The sequence below is a fragment of the Numenius arquata genome, chromosome 24, assembly GCF_964106895.1.
Source record: "Numenius arquata chromosome 24, bNumArq3.hap1.1, whole genome shotgun sequence".
Classification (NCBI taxonomy): Eukaryota; Metazoa; Chordata; class Aves; order Charadriiformes; family Scolopacidae; genus Numenius; species Numenius arquata.
The window spans coordinates 1,178,638-1,197,711 of record NC_133599.1 but is presented as its reverse complement, the minus strand read 5'-3'; the positions used below and the strand labels follow the sequence as shown (position 1 = coordinate 1,197,711).

General features: G+C 53.1%; 1 protein-coding gene across 1 annotated transcript; it reads right to left on the bottom strand.

Annotated features, from left to right (window-relative positions):
* Positions 1-1,562: 1,562 nt before the first annotated feature.
* Positions 1,563-3,498, bottom strand: ADORA3 (adenosine A3 receptor). Its single transcript, XM_074163414.1, has 2 exons — positions 3,149-3,498; positions 1,563-2,166 (listed from the first exon to the last, which is right to left on the bottom strand). The coding sequence occupies exons 1-2, from the start codon at positions 3,496-3,498 to the stop codon at positions 1,563-1,565; spliced, it is 954 nt and encodes a 317-aa protein (XP_074019515.1).
* Positions 3,499-19,074: the final 15,576 nt, after the last annotated feature.

The following is a 19,074-nucleotide window of genomic DNA, read 5'->3' as shown; positions in this document are numbered from 1 at the left end:
CTATTTCTGTGCTGTCCCGGTCAGGACACCCACTAAAACTGTACAGATTTCACACAGGCTGCTTTTTTGATTGTCATGGGAGAAGAGCATGCTGAACTAATGTAAAATCTATCTAATATTTATTATTATTCATGAAAATGTGACACCACTGAGTGCAGCACAAGCTGACCAGACTCAAATTTATAGTTTAAATTGACAGTGAAGGCAAAGGGTGTAAGAATAGTTGGTGAGGACATGCCTGGATTGCAAACTGTTGTATTATCAACACAAAGGAGACATTTACCCTATTTTTCAGTAGACTCGACTAATCCGTATGGAAAAAAAAATACTGGACGAAATTTGTCTTAAGTATCTCTTCTGTATTTTGAAATGATTTAATACAGACACGTATTTACATCCACCTTTAGCGTAGTCCTCAGATCTGTAACAGGTTGCTACAGTTCTACAGGTTTACAGAGAAGACTTGCAGCAAATTACATTTAAATCGGGTGTTAGGAGAAGAGCCTGTGATTGCAGGGAGAATTACGTGTGGGAACTTGCTGTGCAGAAAGAATCTCCAAAATGTATGATTTCTAGTAAAAAATGAGGAAAATGCATCCTTAATGGTTTAGAGACAGTTGATTCCGTCCTTGGTTAAGGAGCTGGGGAAGGAGGAAAGAACTTCAATATATCATTAGTTTATTTTCTGATGGTCTCTATTTTTTGGCTGGCGTGCTCGCCCGGCCCCAGCGTGTCTCCTTGGTTAATAGTCTGTGTGTTCGGCGGTTGGGCTCTCGCCTGCTGCTCTACATCTGAGGTCAATTTTGCAGCCTTCTGGGGTGAGCATTGTCTTGGTTTAAAAGCAAGGGAAGTCTCCCACTGGCAGGGTCTCTCCCAAAGAAGAGGAGGGTCCCCAAAGTCAGTGCAGGTTCTGGCCTTTCAGCTGAGGTGGTCAGCAGCGGGTGAGGGCCCTTTCCCAGCGCAGCTCAGCCGCAGGAGGAGGTGTCACAGGAGATGCTATATTTTTATTGGATAAGTGCTAGCGGACACAAAAAAGTAAATCAGGGCAAGTCTGGCTGTGTGTAAGCAAAGGGCCCATAACCGGGCAAAAAGAGAAATCCAAATTAGAACAAAAAGAGTTATCAGCCTTGAGTTAGAACTAGAAATGAACAAGCAGTAGCTTTCACAGCCGTCCATGGATTGAGCTGGGGAACTAGGAGCAAAAAGTCCACCTTGTTAACAGTGCTTTGGGTCGCTGGTCTGCCAAATAACGCTCAAACCAGGAAACAGCAACTGTTAAATGAAGATGTTTACCTGGAAGGTCTGGGCTTGGTACAGCAACCCCCCAGCAGTTCTGGGGTACTGCTCTGGGGTACAATAATGCAGAAGATCATAAATGATCCTTTTGAGCTTAATGTCAAATGTGCATCAGATTAAGAGGAGCTTGCCCTTATCATAAAACAGTTTGTACAAGAGTGGGAGTAGATAAAACAGAAGACACATTTTCCCATGAGTTTCTTACCAAAGCAAAGTGGTTTATCAATAGTCTGGTGTGTACGGGCAGGTCAACATTCATGCTTCATTTATGACTGTTGGTCTGTTGTTTGCTCTGTAAGAACTGGGTCTGGTTTTTTGCACAGGATATAGGTCCTTATAATTAAAAGGTAGGTGGTTTTGAACTTCTTTATCTTGCAAGCATAGACAATGGGGTTCATGGCAGAATTGGCATGGGATAACAGGATTCCCAAGTACATCAAAGACTTTGGGATCTGCCACTTAGGGTAAAAGTAGGAAATTAAGTTTATAATGCACAGAGGCAACCAGGATATTGCAAACAGGAAGAGAACAAGTGCTAGAGATTTGGCTGTCCTGAACTCCTGTCCATAAAAAGCTCCTGCCCCTCTCACGTTGGTCGTACCTTGACTTAGCTTTGTCCGGATGATGTAAAAGATTTCCGTGTACAGAGCACACATGATGAGCAGAGGAATGAGGGTCCATATGAAGAAGCCAAAATAAACCATGTAATCCATCCTCATCACAGAGGTAAATCGACAGCTGAGGAAGTCAGAGTTTCTTGTTTTTGTCTTGTTCCATCCAAACATGGGGACTAATCCTACCAGCAGGGACAGAGACCAGCACAAACCCAGCGCCCACCAAACTCTTCTCTCTCTAGTGATTATTTTGTATCTGTTGGGGAAGAAAACCCAGGTTGTGTCAAACAGTTTTTTTGAATAGTTAAGGATGGTTTCAGGAACTCGCACATTCAAATACTACAGGTTCATCGTCACAAAACAGAGCATTAGCTTTTTTTTGGGGGGGGGAGAAGAGATGACAAAATCTTATTTTGAGACATGCCCTAACTCTTCATTTGTAACAGTTACTTTGCAACACCCATCTAAAGCAATATGCTTAAGTTCCTCTCTTTATAATTGGATGTTTTCAGCTACTTCATTTCTTGTTTCATTATGATCTCGGTGCTCCTCTTGCCTAGATACTGCTCCTCTACTATTAGCAGTCCTGTCTTATTTCTCAGCTTCCCTGGGTGTACTTTAATTTTATATTTGGTTTATGCCGTTTGTAGGACCAAACTGTTCTTTCATTCTTCAATTTTATAAGTCCTTTTCCCATAAAAAAATATGACGACCTTCATGCCTGAGGTTATGCTCTGGATTTCTGGCTTATGTACTTTTCCATTCAAATATAAAAAGGGAACAACTTCTTAAGTTTGCCCTTAATAAGCCTGTTACTTCTTTTGTGTTTTCGGCAAAGACTAAAAGGAATTCTATATAAAAGACTAGCCTCGGAAACCCAAAGAGATCTATAGTACTGTCTGCGTCCTGCGCAGTTAACAAACATCTGAAGAATTCAACTGTGTGACCACAGGCTCATCCTGTGGCCAGCTCCTGATCAGCGATGACACTGAGCTCCAGGCCCCACATGAATACCCTCGGGGTCCCTCCGTGCTGCATTAGGAACTGCAGGGAGTGGGTCCTGCTCTAGAAAACTCGTCTCGGGTGGGCTTTTAGGCACAGGTATCTTTTCCATGCACAAACATGCATTTAGAGCAAAGATTTGTTAGAAAAGGGCCAAGTTAAGGAGGAGAGAGGAGGTGGCACCCATGGGGTGGAGGCTGGGCAAGCGGAGGGGCCCGTGGTGGCCCAGCACTCACCTGGTTGGCACCTTCACTCGTAGGTACCGGTCGATCGCGATGGCCAGGAGGGAGAGGATGGAGGCGTTGGTGAAAACCACCATCAGGCAGCACATAAACAGGCAGGTGTAGAAGTGGAGGCTGATGCCCAGGCTCACCACGATGGCCAGGGGCATGACGAGGACCCCCACCGCAATATCAGCCAGCGCCAGGGAAACGATGAAGTACAGAGTCGTGTTCTGAAACGTCAAGTTCAGCTTCACCACCCAGATGACCAGGATGTTACCCAAAGTGGCGAACAAAGCTACCAAGCACTCGGTACCGATGTAAATCCCGTCCAGGCTGCTCAGCGCCAGGCTCTCGTTGGCCATGGCCAGTTGCTGGAGACGCCCCCAGCTCGGCTTGAGCTCCAGATGGGAGCATAGGCACCGATGATGACCCCGCGTGGGATTCGTCCTCGGTGTCTGGTGCTCAGTGGTTCCAGTGACTCTGGGGCGTGAAACCTCTTTCAATGTCTCACGTCCTCGATGCTCGGGCAGCAAATCAGCGGTTGCCTTTCCACAGAGCTGCAAATGCCTCAGCATCCAGGAAACCTTCCCTGCTCCGACACATCTCCTGAAGCTCACAGCATTCCTTCAGCAGCCTGGTATCAGGAAAGTACTAGGGAAAGCTATTTTGAAGGAAAAGAACGGAAAAACTTCCACCAGCCTGCTTACCAGAAACCTATAAACAAATAATTTAACTACTTCCTCTTCCAGACCACAGTGTTAGAAGTGGGAGAACTGTAACCAGGACTGACTGTGCAAAGCTGCCACTTATCATGTAGATAATCACTTTGCAGTCACTGTAGGAAATGAGACAGTTCAGGGGATGTCAGAAGAGTTTTTCATTAAATTGCAGTACTTGATTTAATTCTATTTCAGTTAAGGCTCTGAGGTGGCTGAAAAGTGCTCTTTACTTGTAACGCAGTTGACGTTTTCAGTGAGAGCCCTCATTTCTGCTGGAAATCAGCAGGACGACACGTTCAGGGAGTGGCGTACTGTCCTGTGCTTGCTTTAGGAAACCGAGGAAAGGTGTGAAGTAGCGGGGAGAGGGTGTGAAATCTGTGACCCCTTTGCTGTGGGTGAGCCCGGCAGCGTGTCGTGCCTCCTCCTTGATGTGTCTGCAGTGAAAGAGCTGCTCCTGTTTCAGTTGAAACTGGGGAGAAATGCAAACCTGTGAGCTCATGTCAGCCCGTGGCTCGCAGGGTGACCTGGCCCTTGGGCAAATAGAAATGCACGTGCTCCAGGAACGAGCAAATAGCGATTAAGCAATTGGGTGGATGGTGCCGTGTCAGTGTAACGAAGCCTTGAGCAAACACGGGTACTATTCTGTGTCCCAGACACTGAGTCCTCCAGCTCTTCCACCCAACCTTCTGGCAAAACTGAGGAAGTGAAATCAGCCCTGAGAGGAGACAGAGCCAGAAATAGATGGGACTTCTATATTCTCTGCTTTTGAGAGAGTTGGACAAATTCCGCTTCCTTGAAATCAACGGTTTAAAGAAGCTCTGAGATGGAGCAACCTCCCTGCTGTAGAGCTGTGCATCGGGTAATTCACCCCGCTGGGCAGCACAGAGCACCCGGGGGGAGATGGTGCATTTGTGGCTAAAACAGACCAGCAAAATTACCACATGCAACAGGTTGCGCCGGTGGTTTGTTCACAGTGAGATGCTGCCACTATATAACATTGACTCTTGTACAAAAGGGTATAAAAATGTGCTGAAACCTCAAGGAGGTAGAAAGGGAGATGTCAGAGGGTTTGTTATAGAAGATCTGATAACTGGATCTTCATGACCAATTTGCTCTGCTCACCTCTAAAGAGGGAGATGTGTGTGCAGATCGGAAGGGGTGCAGAATTCTGAACGAGGGGCTAAATTTAAAGCAGATCGGGGAGGAGCTGGCTTCTGACCCGGCTGGTGGAGTTAAAAAAAGAATTCAGCACAGCATTTCATAATTTTGGATGTAAAGAGCCTCAGATGTCCAAAATGTCAGCAGGCAGCATGGATGTGACCTGTACTGTGATGGAGCCTGTTACTGGGATACTTGCAGTGGTGGGCAATGCCTTGGTGATGTGGGCAGTGAAGCTGAACCCAGCTCTTCAGAAGACCACCTTCTTGTACGTCGTTTCCCTGGCACTCACTGACATTGCCATGGGGATCCTTGTCACGCCACTGGCTGTCATGGTGAGCCTGGGAGTCCTCATCCTTTCTACCCCTACCTCTTCATGTGCTGCCCGATGGTGACCTTTTCCCATGCCTCCATCCTGTCTCTCCTGGCCATCGCAGTCAACAGGTACCTGCGAGTGAAGCTGCCGACCCGGTGAGTCTGGACAAAGGTCCCATTTTATCATCTTTTCACCATTTCTCTCCTCCCTTATATTTTCCTTCTGCCTTATTTGCAGCATCACAGGGCTCCCTGGGCATCACTGGGTCTCTGAGAGAAACTCATACAAAGGAGAGGTTCCTAAACTGTAGGCAACGGAGCACCGGGAGCCTGGGAACTCCTGGAAATTCAGCAATGCCTGAAAATCATAGAGTCAGGGAAGAGTCGCTCATAAGTGTGTGCTTGAAGTCTGGATAAGGTGGTGGTTTTTAGGTTTTCCCCCGAGGGAACACCATACGAGTCGCAATGAAACAGTATTTCTGAGGAAAGGGTTTGACTCTGTGTCCGTGGGCTCTCATTGAAAAGGGATCGGTGACTGTTTGGAGGTTTCCCTGTAGTTTGAAAATACATTTTAAATATCAGAAGCTGCTAAGGCCCAAGTGCAGAGAACTGTGCTTAACTTGAATTAGAGAGATCAGAAATGAGTGCTTAAAAGCACAAATTCCTGAATATTGTAGTTCTTTTTTCTGAAGAATCACATCTAATGTGGCTAGTGCTCCCTGCCCACCCAGGTACAGGGCAGCCCCCACCAAGAAAAGGATTTGTGTGGTCCCGGGCCTCTGCTGGCGCGTGTCGGTGCTGGCGGGGCTGGTCCAGCACATGGAGCATGAAGGTCACATTCAATAGAAATTAGAAAGTTTGCTGAGGAGTTCTCTGTCTCTCTCTTGACGGCGATGGTCCTGAGAACTCCTTGCCCCGGTGCGGGAGCCCTGAGCCCTTCCCGTCCTCCCGAAGCCCCAGCGCTCGCAGGGTCCCACATGGGCTGTCCCTGCGGGGAGGGACCAGCTTCCTGGGATGGAATGGGCTGGGGATAATTCTTGTGTGTTTTATATAGGTATTGGGATCAATATTGGTTCTTTAGAATTATTAATGTTAATCATTTAGTCTTATTCTATTAAATCTGTTTATATTTCAACCCGTGAGTTTACTTGTTTTTTCCCGATTCCCCATCCCGGGTGGGGAGGGCTCATCGGGTGAGAGAATAATTGTCTAAAAGACAGTAAATTGTGGGTTCCCCACACCGTACCGAGGGCATCGCTGCGCCATGGGGGGGTTTCGGGGGGGTGGCTGCGGCCGCCGGGAGGTGGCAGCGCTTCCCCGCGGCTCCGGCTCCTCGCAAGAAGCGATTCTGTGAAACGCTCTGACAAGTCGCCCCGGCACAAATGTCTCTGTAAACGCTGAGGTACCGCGGGAGGTAACCAGAAGCTGCCACGTTTCTGGTTGCACAAAGGGCAGCACGGCAAAATGCAGCCAAGGGGACCCCGGTCTGGTGGGGGGGGGATGCCCGGAGACCCAGGAGGGTGCTTCACGGCCCAAAAATGCTCTGACCTGGCTCAACGGGGCAGCAGCACCCGCTTGTGGAAAAGTGCTTTGGAACAGAAGGAAACCGAGCAGCCTCTGTGTGAGGTTTTGTTTGCACCAGCCCATAAAATTTAATAGTGTTTTATCACCCCGTAGCTTTTTCTTAGAAGGCAGGTGCTTTCCCACGGGGACACTGCCCCCGACTAAAAGCTGCCCATGGCACTGCTGGTCCCGCCAGGGCACAGGCTGGTGGGTTTCTTTTGGTCTGTCCATTTTAGCAGCTGTGGATGGGAGATGGGGTCAGAAAAGCGCCTGTGCTTCAGCAAACCTGTGTCCCTGTGCCTGCGTCGGTGTGTGACCCGGGACTGGAAACCTGCCGCCGAGCAGAGGGAAGCCCAGGTTTCCTGGCTGCAGTTGAAGTGAGAAGTGCTTCATCCGCTCGTTCCATGACCCTCAGGCCACAAGAGGCTGCTGCAGCCGTTGCTGCGAGAGGAGGAGACCACTGCCTTGTCCACAGGTACGTAACCAACCCCTGCTTCTGCTGCCCCAGCTCCCCGTGCTTCTAAGGAGAAATAAAAGACCCGAAGGAAAAAGGCCCTTTGGGCCCCTGTCCCTGCTGGTGCAGCCCAGGATGGTGCCATCGCACCCAGCTGAGCTGCACCTGCCCTGGCTGGGGCCAAATCGGGGCGTTTCCAACCTGTACCCCCTGTTCCCACCGGGTTCCTGCCGGGGGAGGCACAAGGTGCACTTATTTTCTTCAGATGTTTCCTCCGCCAGGCAGCATCTGTTTCCTGCCCTACATATGAGAGAACTGGGTTGCTGGGCTGCTGCTCCTCTGTCACCAGCGGAGGACGAGCCTGTGCCCTTCTGCTGTCTCTGCCCCACACGAGCGTGGCTTCACCCCCAGCCTGGGATGCCCTGGGGACCTGTAGGTGCTGCATCCTCCTCACACCCCCACATCCTCCTTCCGTGGGCACTCGGCTCCTCTCCCACTGCCCTCCTTCAGCCCCAGCATCAGGAAACACTGGGCTGGAGGTTTTTATGGCTTGCAAAGTGATTAAACACTCCTTGCACGGAGGAGCCAAATGGGGCCGGAGCGTGAGATCGGGGAGGGTCTTGGTGTGGAAACCAGCTCTGCCTTCCCCTTCTCGCTCTTTGCTTACAGCATCCAGCCCCCGGCCCAAGGGCTCCCTCCGCTACTTCTCCCTCCGCTCACAGTTCTCCTGTGAGCATGCGCTGTGCCCCCACCGAGAGGCTTAGGGAAACATATGGCTGAGCTCAGGGAGCAGAGCTCGACATCGGTGCTAACGATCCTCCGCTCGCCGCTGCTGGTGGCTGTGCTCTCTGTGTGTGCATGTGTGTACGTACAAATATGTGCTGCCGTAACAGATCATCCTTCTGCGAGTTGCGCTGGTGTGGTTGGAGTATTTGGAGGCCTTTCTTGCCACATACAGTAATATTTCTTTCATAAAAACGGCCGTGATGTGAAGCAGGGTACCTTGTGCAAGCCGATCAATCTGGCAGCAGGAGGGACGGTGAGTAAGAAGGATCAAGCTCGGCTTCCTGGGGATCCAGGATTCATTTTTCCATTCCTCCATGGCATCAGGTGGGCATCAACCATCGAGAAAAAGCAGAGACTCTGTTGGACGTCTCAGCAGTCTGCTCTGGACAAGTGGGAGGATGATGCTGAGGTAGATGATATGGTCTTCGTCAGCCCCTGGGCTCATGGCTGTCACTGGGAGCTTCAGCATCCGCCGACCCCCAGCCCTCTCCAGTCTCCCAGGGTGGCTCTGTCCTTCCCCGTGGCCACTGTGCCATCGAGAGCTCCCAGCTGTAGCCCAGAGCTGCGTCCAGAAGAGCTGGTGTGACCCAGGAAAGGTGGAGGAAAGGACCAGAGCCCTCTTTGCTCCCCACCAGCTTTGGGGCACCCAGCTCCCCTGTCCCCAGCTCCTGCCAGTCTGCAGTCTGGGCTCTTGGAGCTGGGGCCACCTCCGGAGCGCCCGCAGCCCAAGGGAAACCCAGCCGTGCATCTGCTGGCACACAAAACTCCCCACCCATGAGCAGGCTGCAGCTGGAATAAGTTTGTGAGCCAGTAATTTAAGGCTTTGGTTTAGATTAGGATTGGGAGGTGTATTTTTAGAGGGTGTTATTTAGCTGACACGGCGGTGCCCGCAGAGCTCTGCGCAGAAGGTGGCTCAAGGAGGAGCCCGGGGCAGGTCGGGCTCAGCGCGGGGCGGCTCCCGCCAGGCAGAGCCCGGGAATGATGCAGTTCCATGGGGTTAAACAGCGTTTCGGATCCCGCTCCCCAAGCACTTGATGGATTTGCCATTTAAAGGCTGTAGTCAGCTTGCTCACTTCTTGGATGGCTCCAGCGAAAGGCTTCCAGCTATTCCCCAAGGATCCTCCTACATCCTGGTGAGATAAGGATCAGGAAGGGAAGGTCTATCTGCAGCCTCAGCTGCAGCTTTGAGCACAGATTCCCTTTTCACATTGGGGGTGGAAGGGAGGACAACAGATTTTCTAGAAAAAATGATATTTCTTAGTGACACATAGATGCAGGAAAAAAAAAAAAAATTCCCACAACAGTGATCTTACGGTGTGAGTCAAGAGCAGCGACAGCCGCCTCTGTCCTGCTGGGGCTGTAAAACACTTGCAGGCAGCGAGAGGCAGCCCTGCCTGCGCTCCCCGCTCGGGTCGGGGCTCCCGGCTCCCCCCCGGAGCCTGCGCTCCCGCAGCCGAGCCTCGTCGCTTTGAGGCATCGACGTGCCGCGCTCTCGGGCCTCTTCCCTTACCTTCTGGCAGCTGCTGCTCTCGTGCCAGGAGGCGTGGAGGAGCGCTTTATTCTGAGACTTTAACATTTAATGTTTACCTTAAAGGAAAAAAAAAAGAAAAAAGCTGGAGCTCATAAACCAAGAGGCGGCGAGTGGCGGGTGCTGTCCTGGCTCTTCCCTGCCTTGAAAGGAAGCGAAAGCAAAGAGAGAAGGGATGTGAATGTGAAGCAGGGTCACATCTGGTTTAACAGAGAGTGATTGTGGTCTGGTGAAGAACGAGCCAGAATGAGAGTCTGGAGCCTGGCTAAGGGGACCGAGCAGCACACTGCTCTGTGCCTCAGTTTCCCCATCCGGGGAAAGAGGAAGGTCAATCCGGTCTTGACAGAGTGCTCTGTGAGCTGGGGAGGGCTGGACAGGAGCAGGGTCCTTTGGGTTTCCTTCTGAAGCTTCCAATTTGGGCATCGTTTCACCGGCCTCCGTGGATATGGGGGGCACAGCGGTATCAAAAAACCACTGTCAGTATTTCTCACAGATGGGAAAACCTGAAGAAAACTCTCCCCCCACTACGCATCCAGCTTTACTGGAAGGCAAAGTTCACTGTCCTTAGAATCCAGATTTTGTTCCAAAGATGATTTCAACCACTGTCAAAAGCAAATTGTCAGTGGAGATCTGGAAAGCTCTTCTTCCTCTCTGCATCCCGTTCCCCGAGCTTGAACTGTGCTGGAAATGGGGGGGAATTCTCCTGGTGACTCACCCGCGGTGTTTGGAAGGGCCAGAAAAGGCAGCGAATGTGTGTCCTCTGCCGAGGGCTCTCCGGTGCGACAGCGGCGCAGTGACTCGGTCCTGCCTGGTCCCGGGTGTTATTTCAAGCAGAGCAGTAGGGCTGGGGGGTGTGAAACGCGGGACTCGGTGAGCGCAGAGGTGGCAGAGGATGCAGCGGGATGCGCCGGCGCCAGAGTCCGGCAGCGTGGGACCCCTCCGGCCTCTGCCCCCCTGCTCTGCCCAGGCACAGCCGCCTCCTCGGGGGGGTCCCACTGCAGGGCGACTGGGGACTCCCTGACCTGCGCCGGGGCTGGAGGAGGTGCTGCTGCAGAAGTTAAACCTGTCCTTCGGGAAAAAAAACCCAAGAACTAGGGTGATACTTACGCTCCCGGTGTGGTTTTGCTCAGGTGGATTATGTGGCTTTGGATTTTTAAAGCTCCCGAAACCTGGGAGTGAGTGTCTGTGTCTGCTCGGCTGGCTCGGCTCCTTGGGGAGCGCAGCGCCTGCGTGGGAGGGAGCCCGGGCTGTCAAACCAGTGTCAAACCCTTCGGGGGGGTTTGCCCAAGGACGGGGCTGCTGCGGCTTTGGAACGGCTCCCGGGTGTCAGCCCCTGGGACTCCCAGTACAAACAGGGCAGGAACGTGGGGACGGGGGCTTGGGCACATGATATTTTTGTGTGTTTCACAATTAATTGCATTATAATTGGAGTTTTTTATGGTTTTCTTCGGGTGTGGCTACGGAGTGGGGGAAGCTGCAGCCAGGGCAGAGCAAGCAGCGCAGTTCCCCGTGTGATGCCAAATCCTCTCACCCACACGGCAAGGATCATCCCCAGCCCGTGGGAGCGGTGATTCCCCCCGTTATCCCCCTCTCCCTGCCCACGGCTGCTCCTTTCTCCCAAGGTACCCAGGAGTGAGTGAGCCGTATCGCACTGTGTGTTTCCTCCTGACCCGTTCCTTACAGGCCAAAAGGGTTTGGGGGCTGCTGAGAACGGCTGACCCCCGTTTGTGCAGTAGCCAGAACCAGAACCTTTCCACGGTTCTGCCTGGCACGGTGCTTCCCTGTTCACTTTGCAGAGCAAACAGGACTGAGCTGGTTTCCTCTGCTCTTCCAAGTGGCTTTGCAATACTTGGGAAATGCAGCTTTTTGGACTATTCTGCCCCCAGAGGTGCTTCTCCGACTTGTTGCACAGCGATACAGAGACATCGCCCCTCGAGCCACAGCAGTTTTGAGCGTTTGCCTCCCGTGTAACGGGAGGAAATTACCTCTCCATTTCTCTCTGAAGGTGGTTCTGTGTGGTTGTTACCAGGCACCAGATGGGTGGCATCAAACAGGGGACCCTGCTGGGGCTCGGTCCCTGCCATCACCCACCGCCCAGGGCTCCTCTGCACAGCACAGAGCTTTCCATCCTCGCTCTTCATTAGGGACTGTTCTAAAATCCCATAAAAATAGCATGGAATAAATCCCGGGGAGATGAAAGGGAGGTTTGAGCTGGCAGGAGGCTCTTTAAAGAGGCACTGTTTATACAAATTGTCTAGCTGATGTGAAAGAAACTGTTTTGACGTTTTATAAACTCTTCTGCTGATAATTTCGCATCTAAGTATGGCAAGGCTGGGGGAGGCGGAGAGGGGTGAAACGGCAGAGCCAAGGGCCTGAGCTCTCTTCCCAGCTCTTATTTTTGACCACCATTAAATTATTTAGCTGCAGTGGACTGCAATTTACAGTAGCCACTTTTTCTTAAGAGGGAGAGGGAAGGAAGTGCCGTTGCTCTGCTGGTGAGTGGCCGCTGGAGGATTCGTGCCACTGGCCACAGGCAACTCCTCTGTCCTGGCTCCGGGGCAGGGGCTGGAGGACACGGTGGGGGAAAACCCCATTTAGCAGCGTTTCCGAATGGGTTTGTCTCCAAGAAGGGCTGCACTGACCCTGCACGAAATGTGTGGCTCTAACGTCAATCCCAGCAAATATACGTGCTTAATACGGGGTCACGGAATTATTCCTTGTTTTGAATGTTTAGCTGTGTCTCAGCCCACGCGTGTCCCGGGTCAGACCCAGGTGTGCACGGAGACTGCAGCTGGGCGCTGAAAAGCCCTCCAGGAACAAGCTGTGTTCATGGTGCTCGAACAGAGGCCTGCAAAGTATTTGCTCACTTTTGAACAATACACGCCTGCCTTCCTTTTTCCTGAGCGAAAATCCAACATTTAGACAAATGATTGAAGATGCAGCCTCTTCCATCCAGCCTCAAGCTGAAGGCATGGCCATTTGTTGTCATTTAAAAGCCCATTAACACGTCCCGAATAGCGCTGCTGGTTCCTTTGCCCTGGCTGCCTTTCAAGTTAGACAATTATTTTCAGCCTCTCCAAACTCTCTGGGCTCTTGACGGGAGCTCACCCTCCCTTCTGCCCTCACCCGTGCCCGGCGCTGCCCTGGGCTGGACGGGAACGGTCACCTTCATCCCAGGCAGCTTCCGAGAGAAACGATGGCGCTGCAGCTTGTGAAGCACCGTCGTGTCTCAGGGTGAAAGGTGCTGACCAGATGCAGAATGTTATTTTTATTACTGCTAGTAGTAAAGGTGGCAACGCCTGGTTTCTGTCCGGGGAAAGACCTCTGTGAGGCAGCGGGGCCTCGTGGCTACGAGAGCAGGGGTGCAGGAGCAACAGCCTGGGAAGCGTGCGGCGCTCAGGCTCTCTCTGGGCAGGGACACCAGCTCCCGGGGGGCTGGTGCCACACTGTGCCACCTCTGCCTCCTCCGAGCCACGTGGCAGGCAGGGCTGGCTGCTGCTGGAGTCCCCAAGGGCCGCTGATGAGCGGTTGGGGTTGAACCGAGTTGCCCCTTTCCCATCTCTCTCCATCCCCTCCATCGCCCCGGCTGCTCCCCGAGCCCACTCCTGCCGGGCAGCTGCAGGGAGCCCGGCGGGACGTCGCCCACCTCCGGAACTGGGGATTCCTGGGTCAGGGCCAGCTGGAATTTGCTTGCCACAAGGAGGAAGACTGTGGCCTCCGGGCGTGCCTTGCTCCATCCTTCACCTTCCCCCAGGTCTGGCTTCTCACCTGCTGTGTTTTGTGGAAATCCTGCCGTGGGTGAGTACTCCAGGACAGGGAACATCTTTGTGTAATTGATTTATGAAACATGACTCACTCCCTGACTGCCATTCATGGACTAATTCATCTTCGTCAGCATAACTACCTGGGGGAGGAGCTTGTATTTCCCCTGGATATCTTTTAAGTGCTTTTTTCCTGCCTCTAGTTCTCTAATCAAACCAAGGTTTTATTTATAGTACGGCCATTTATGTCTGGGTAAGCCCGGAGTGGCCCCAACGGCTTAAAAGGATTTACTCTAGATTTACACGGGTGTAATGAACAGAGGGATTTGGTCCTGTGGCTGCAGTAATCCTCTCCGAGGTGGAAGCAGAGGCTTTCCCCCGAGGAACAGCAATTTGTATGAAAATGAACAAATGAAGCCCCAAAGGCCCTTTCTGAAGGCGTAAGGAGCCGATGGCTCCAAAGCAAGAGAGGCGCAGCCATCCTGCTGCCCCCGTGTCCCCGAGCCCCCGCAGTGTCCCCACACTGGCTCCCGCAGCAGCAGCCCCCGCTCACTGGTGCCTCAGCTTGGGCTCTGTGGGGAATCCCATCCTGTTTTGCCATAAATCCTGCCAAATCAGAGCAGAGACGGCACGAGGCTGCTGTGCCCATCTCGTGCAGCAACAGGTTCCCAGGACAGAATCCAAAGGAAAGTCATAAATGAAGGTGCTGGGGAAGAAGGAAAAGCTTTTGGTCTTTATTCGATCAGAGATGCTACCGAAAACACTGCCCATTTCCCGGGGCTGTGGTCCTCAGAGGGTCCCAAGTAGCTGGAGCCTCCCCCAGAGCTCGGCTCCGCGCCGGAGCAGCCTCTGCAAACAGGAAGATGTGCCGGAGGCAGCCGGGCTCGGGAGGCTCTCAGAGCCCAGGCTGACCAGGGAGGCTCTTTAGGAAGGAAGCATTGTTTATACCTTTTTATTTTTAATTTATCTATATATTTGGATCCAGCCCTTTCCATGATGTACGGCAGAAATTGAGGCCTCTTTTATTCTACAGTTAACTCAGAGGTGCTATTTGGTTCCTTAGGGAAAAAAAAAGGAATTTATTTTTCCTTACTGCCTGCTTGCAGCAAAAACAACAAACCAGCTTTTCTAATGACACCCATCGCCGAGATCATTGCCCGGACTTTTAGGGAAATAGATTGTTCTTAAGCATCTGCTTCAAGACACAGTTTCGGAGTCTCATAACGATGTATTTGGATTCTGCCCCTAGGACAGGTTAGCGGTGGAGGAATCGCAACACCCTGACTCTACAGTGGAAGGGAATTTAAACTGAGCATTTTTCTGGCTAAATAGTGATGCAACATTTGTTATTGGCCTGAGAATAAGATTTAGTGCCTATTTTGTGCAGTTTTGTGCAGCTCAGAGCCACCAAAGGAGCTGTGTGGGGATGGGACGGGATGGGATGGGATGGGATGGGATGGGATGGCTGCCTCTATAGGAGATTGGATGCCACAACCAGTACATTTTTTTGCTGAAGAAGAAATATGGGAGATGCCTGTCTGGAAGCATGGTGAGATGAAGCATTAGTGGTTCCACCTCCTCAGTTCCTCGCTGTTTCCTCTTCTCCGCTTCAAACGTGTGGGGCCGGGGGTGACACTGCTGAGCTGGGCTTTGCTCATTTGAAAAATGCAAATTGAGTTCGTTTGAGGTTTCGGTGAGAGGATGGAGCTGGAGGAGCCTGTGTGAGCAGGAGCAGGACCTGTGCGGGGAGGGCACCTGAGTGAAGAGATGGGCTAGACACACAGATATGGATGGATGGATGGATGGATGGATGGACGGACGGACAGATAGATATAGATATATACAAACCCACTGTTATTATGTGGCAGGATGGAGTCCAGGCAGTGTGGGGTTTGCATTGCTCCAGCCCCAGCTGCGGACAAGTGTCACCTCCAGGAGGGATGGCTGCTGTGTCTCTCAAGCTGGTCCTTGTCCCCAAAACTCAGCACTGGGCTGAGCAGGGAGAAGAGCTGTGTCTGGAGCAGACAGACCCATCGCCAGGCGCTGCCCCTTTAGGAAGCTGTTTGCTGCACACCAGCGAGTGTTTGATTTCCTTATCTCGTGGAAGTTTAATCTGGGGAGGAAATCCTGTCCCCCCCTTACCTGCCTGGCATTGCCGTGGCCTCATGCCGTGCTCCACAGTCATTAAGGCAGGAAGGATCTTCAGGGCAGCCCCGTTACTGCCGGCCTGATGAGCACGGCCAAGGGTCCACAGCAGATAACGTCACACGAGGATAAATGGCAGCATTTCAGGTTCCTTGGATACCCAAGGCAAATATCGTAATCGCCTCTCAAAATAGCAAGGCCACTGACAAATGGGCGATTTATGGCCACCTTGAGCTGCAGCCTGACAGGCTCTGCCGTCCCGGGGAGCAGGGGCTCAGAGATGTCATTCGGGGGCCTTTGCTGGAAACATACCCACTCCAAACCCAGCTTTGTACGGGGGGGAGCTCGCTGCCCTGCCCGGGATGGGGGGCTGGAGGGTGCCCGCTGCCGGGATGGCACCGGAGCTCAGCTGGGAGCCGGTGGGGATGGTGACTGAGCAGCCACCGCTCCGCGAGACGTGGGAGAGATGAGTCTGAGGGAGCGGCACTCGCTTTGCTTCGGGGTGATGAAGTTTGCTGCTGGCACCGCTCGCTCGCACGTGGCCCAAGAAAAACACCCCTCCCAGCCGGCTGGCAGAGCGCGGGGCCACCAGCGAACAGGCAGCTGTGGCCACAGCCCTGCATCGCCATCCCGCCACGCTGCCTTCGGGAAGCAGCGCTGGACCCACTCCATCCCCATGTGCCAGCTCTCCAAGGCGGCTCCACCTGCCCTGAGGTCATCCATGGCTGGGCGAGCGGGAAGCTACTCTCCTCCTCTTCCTCTTCCTCACTGGTACAGTGGGGCCGGGGCCACAGACTGTGTCGCCAGCGCTGGGGCAGTATTGGCTGGGCTTGGAGGAGAAACAGCTCCGAATCGGAGACTCCAGGCCCCAACCTGCCTGTTGTCCTCCCTACCCAATGTCCTTGTCACCAGCGGTGCTCAGCTGAAAGCCTCACAGATTGGACAGGGTGACAGCAGGCAGCACAGAGGCTGGCTCCGTAGGGATGTGCAGGTCACAGCACAAGTCACCGTGCACAGAGGAGACGTGGTGACACTGGAAGAACCACACCGAGGACATTTCTTAGCAATTGCAAGATATTAGTCACTCTCATTCTGCATCAAACCTCAACGGAAAACCCCGTGTGCGGGCTGCTGGGACACCTGCCAGTGGAAGGGCTACTGGTGAAGCAGCAGAAGCCACCAAGCCCCAGCAGATCCAGCGCTGAAGTCCTGCTGACGTCGAAACAATTGCAGCATCGTGCCTAGAAGATCCCAGTTGGAGACACAAGGAGGTCACAGAGGTCACCTCCCCGGTTCCCGGCCAGCCCAGCAGGCTCCAGGGGCAGCGTGGAGGGGCTGGAGCCCACACTGAGCCACCCCCCGGAGGGCTGGGGGGGACACAGAGCTGAGTGGAGGAGCATCGGAGCTGCTGGGGGGGACGGGGAGCCCCGGCTCCCTCCCGGGACGTGCCCCGGCAGCAGCACAGGGTGGTGACAGGAGCCATCAGTGAGAACCCGTCAGGCTGGTATGCGGCACCTCGCCACAACACACGGCACAGGCAGTAAAACAAGTGATTAAACGGGCTGATACCTTTGTGGTTTCTGTAACTCTGGAAATACGAGTGGAGTTTTCTGTTATTAAGGTAACTCCAAGAACTGGCCCCGGTCACCCCGCGAGCTGGGTACACATTCTGGTATATCGGATGGGACGGCAGTTCTGGGGAGACTTTCTGCCTGTTTTGAGTAAATGTGAGATCTCCTGGCACATAAATACCCCCGGCAGATAAATACCCCCGTCCCCGGCACGCTGCTTCCTGCAGAAAACAGCCCTGGGAGCGCAGCTTCATTCCAGCCCTCCCCACCGCGCAGGGACAACGCCGGGGACTTGCCCCTCCTGGCCCTGCTCAGTCTGACACCCACCCGTCTGTTTTAGGGGGAAGCAAAGAAACCAGGTGCCCCAAAACCCGGCTGCTTGTCCCCACACCGCTCGGGTCACTGCTGGGCTGTGTACCGGGAGGGCAGGGGGTTCAGCTTTTTTTTCCAGTACTTGACATTACCTGGCATAAATACGGATACAGCCTGAGCCCATCAGACCTTAATCTTCCCCGCTGTCAGTCCTACACCCATACCATCACCATGTCATGTACAAGAGTTGGTTAATCCCAGTGGACACGCCTTGGGAAAGCAAGAGGTTTTGGTGGCATATGGAGAAGGAAACTAAAGCACTGTGTAAGCGAACAAATGGCTGCATTTGTCTTGAAGGCTTGTGAGCTGAAGGAAAAGATCTCGGAGGTTTTGCACGTTCACGCGGGGAGAGCAGCCGCCGTTCTGTGCAGTTGGTGACGAAGCCGTGCCACCCATAAGCCTGTCCCAAGGTAAAGCTTCTCTTCTCGGTGACAATGATTAAACCAGCCCTGCCGCAGTGGGAGTTCAGAGTCATTGCGTGTTTCCTTGTAATATGGAAATGACTGCCAAACCGTGCTTTTAGGAAATGCTCCGTTTCCCACCTTCTGGGCTCAGTTATTAGTTTTGCAAACCCAAGTCCGGGTGACCAGGGAAGGCTGCAGCCGTGCCACTGGGCTGGCCGTGCTTTGCAAGGAGCACTCGGGATGGGGGGGCCAGAACTTGCCACACGTTGGGATGAAGTGGCCCCCGCAGCCCCTGTCCCCAGGCAGAGCCACCGCAAAGGGGACCGAGATGCTCTTGCTGGGCTCTCGTCATATAGAGCCAGCACCTCATGCAGACACCATCACCAGCGGGGAAAATATCTGCAGCTCGAAGGGCAGGTTTCTGGGGGTGCTGAGCCCCGGGGGGGGGGGGGATGCTCAGCCCCCCCATGCCGCAGTCTGTGTGGGCAGAGAGCGGCAGAGGCCATGCGCGCTGGCACGGCGCAGGCTGGCCCCGTCTCCCGGCAAACCCATCTGCTGAGTTTCTCACATCATATGCAACTGTTTTGTCTTTGCTCATTTCTATTGCTAAACACTGGCTGGGAGATGAGCTATTTTAAAATGCATCTGCTGTTATTTATACAAACACTTTCTTTTCAAAGGGCAACAGAGGAAAGTGTTGAAAACCAAAGCACCCCCAAACGTTTCTAGGATGTAATGGGGCTGCGTTTCTGCTGGCGATGCAGACACGCCAGCTGCTCGCTAGCGACAGGCACGATGGCTCATCTTTTGAAGAGTTTACCATTTTCTGTGATGTTTAGCTGGGGAAAGGCCGATCGGCGTGTGCCCCAGGGTGACCCTGCCAGCCCCCCAGCACCGTCCTGCCTGCCCACGGGCACCACGGGGAGAAACTCCACGGGGCTGGAGAACAACGAGCGAGACACCCAGTTCTTACCCAGGCAAAGTTTCCAGTCAACTGAGTCATAACTGGAGTGGAAATTACTCATGACCTGGTGAGGAGGCAACAGCTGATTTCAGAGAGGAATTCATGGTTGCGTTGCCAGTTGGACGGTGACCAGGAGACGCTGCTTCTGCCCAAAAGGGCAAAGGGCTACTGTACTTGGGAATAGAACATTTTCTTTTC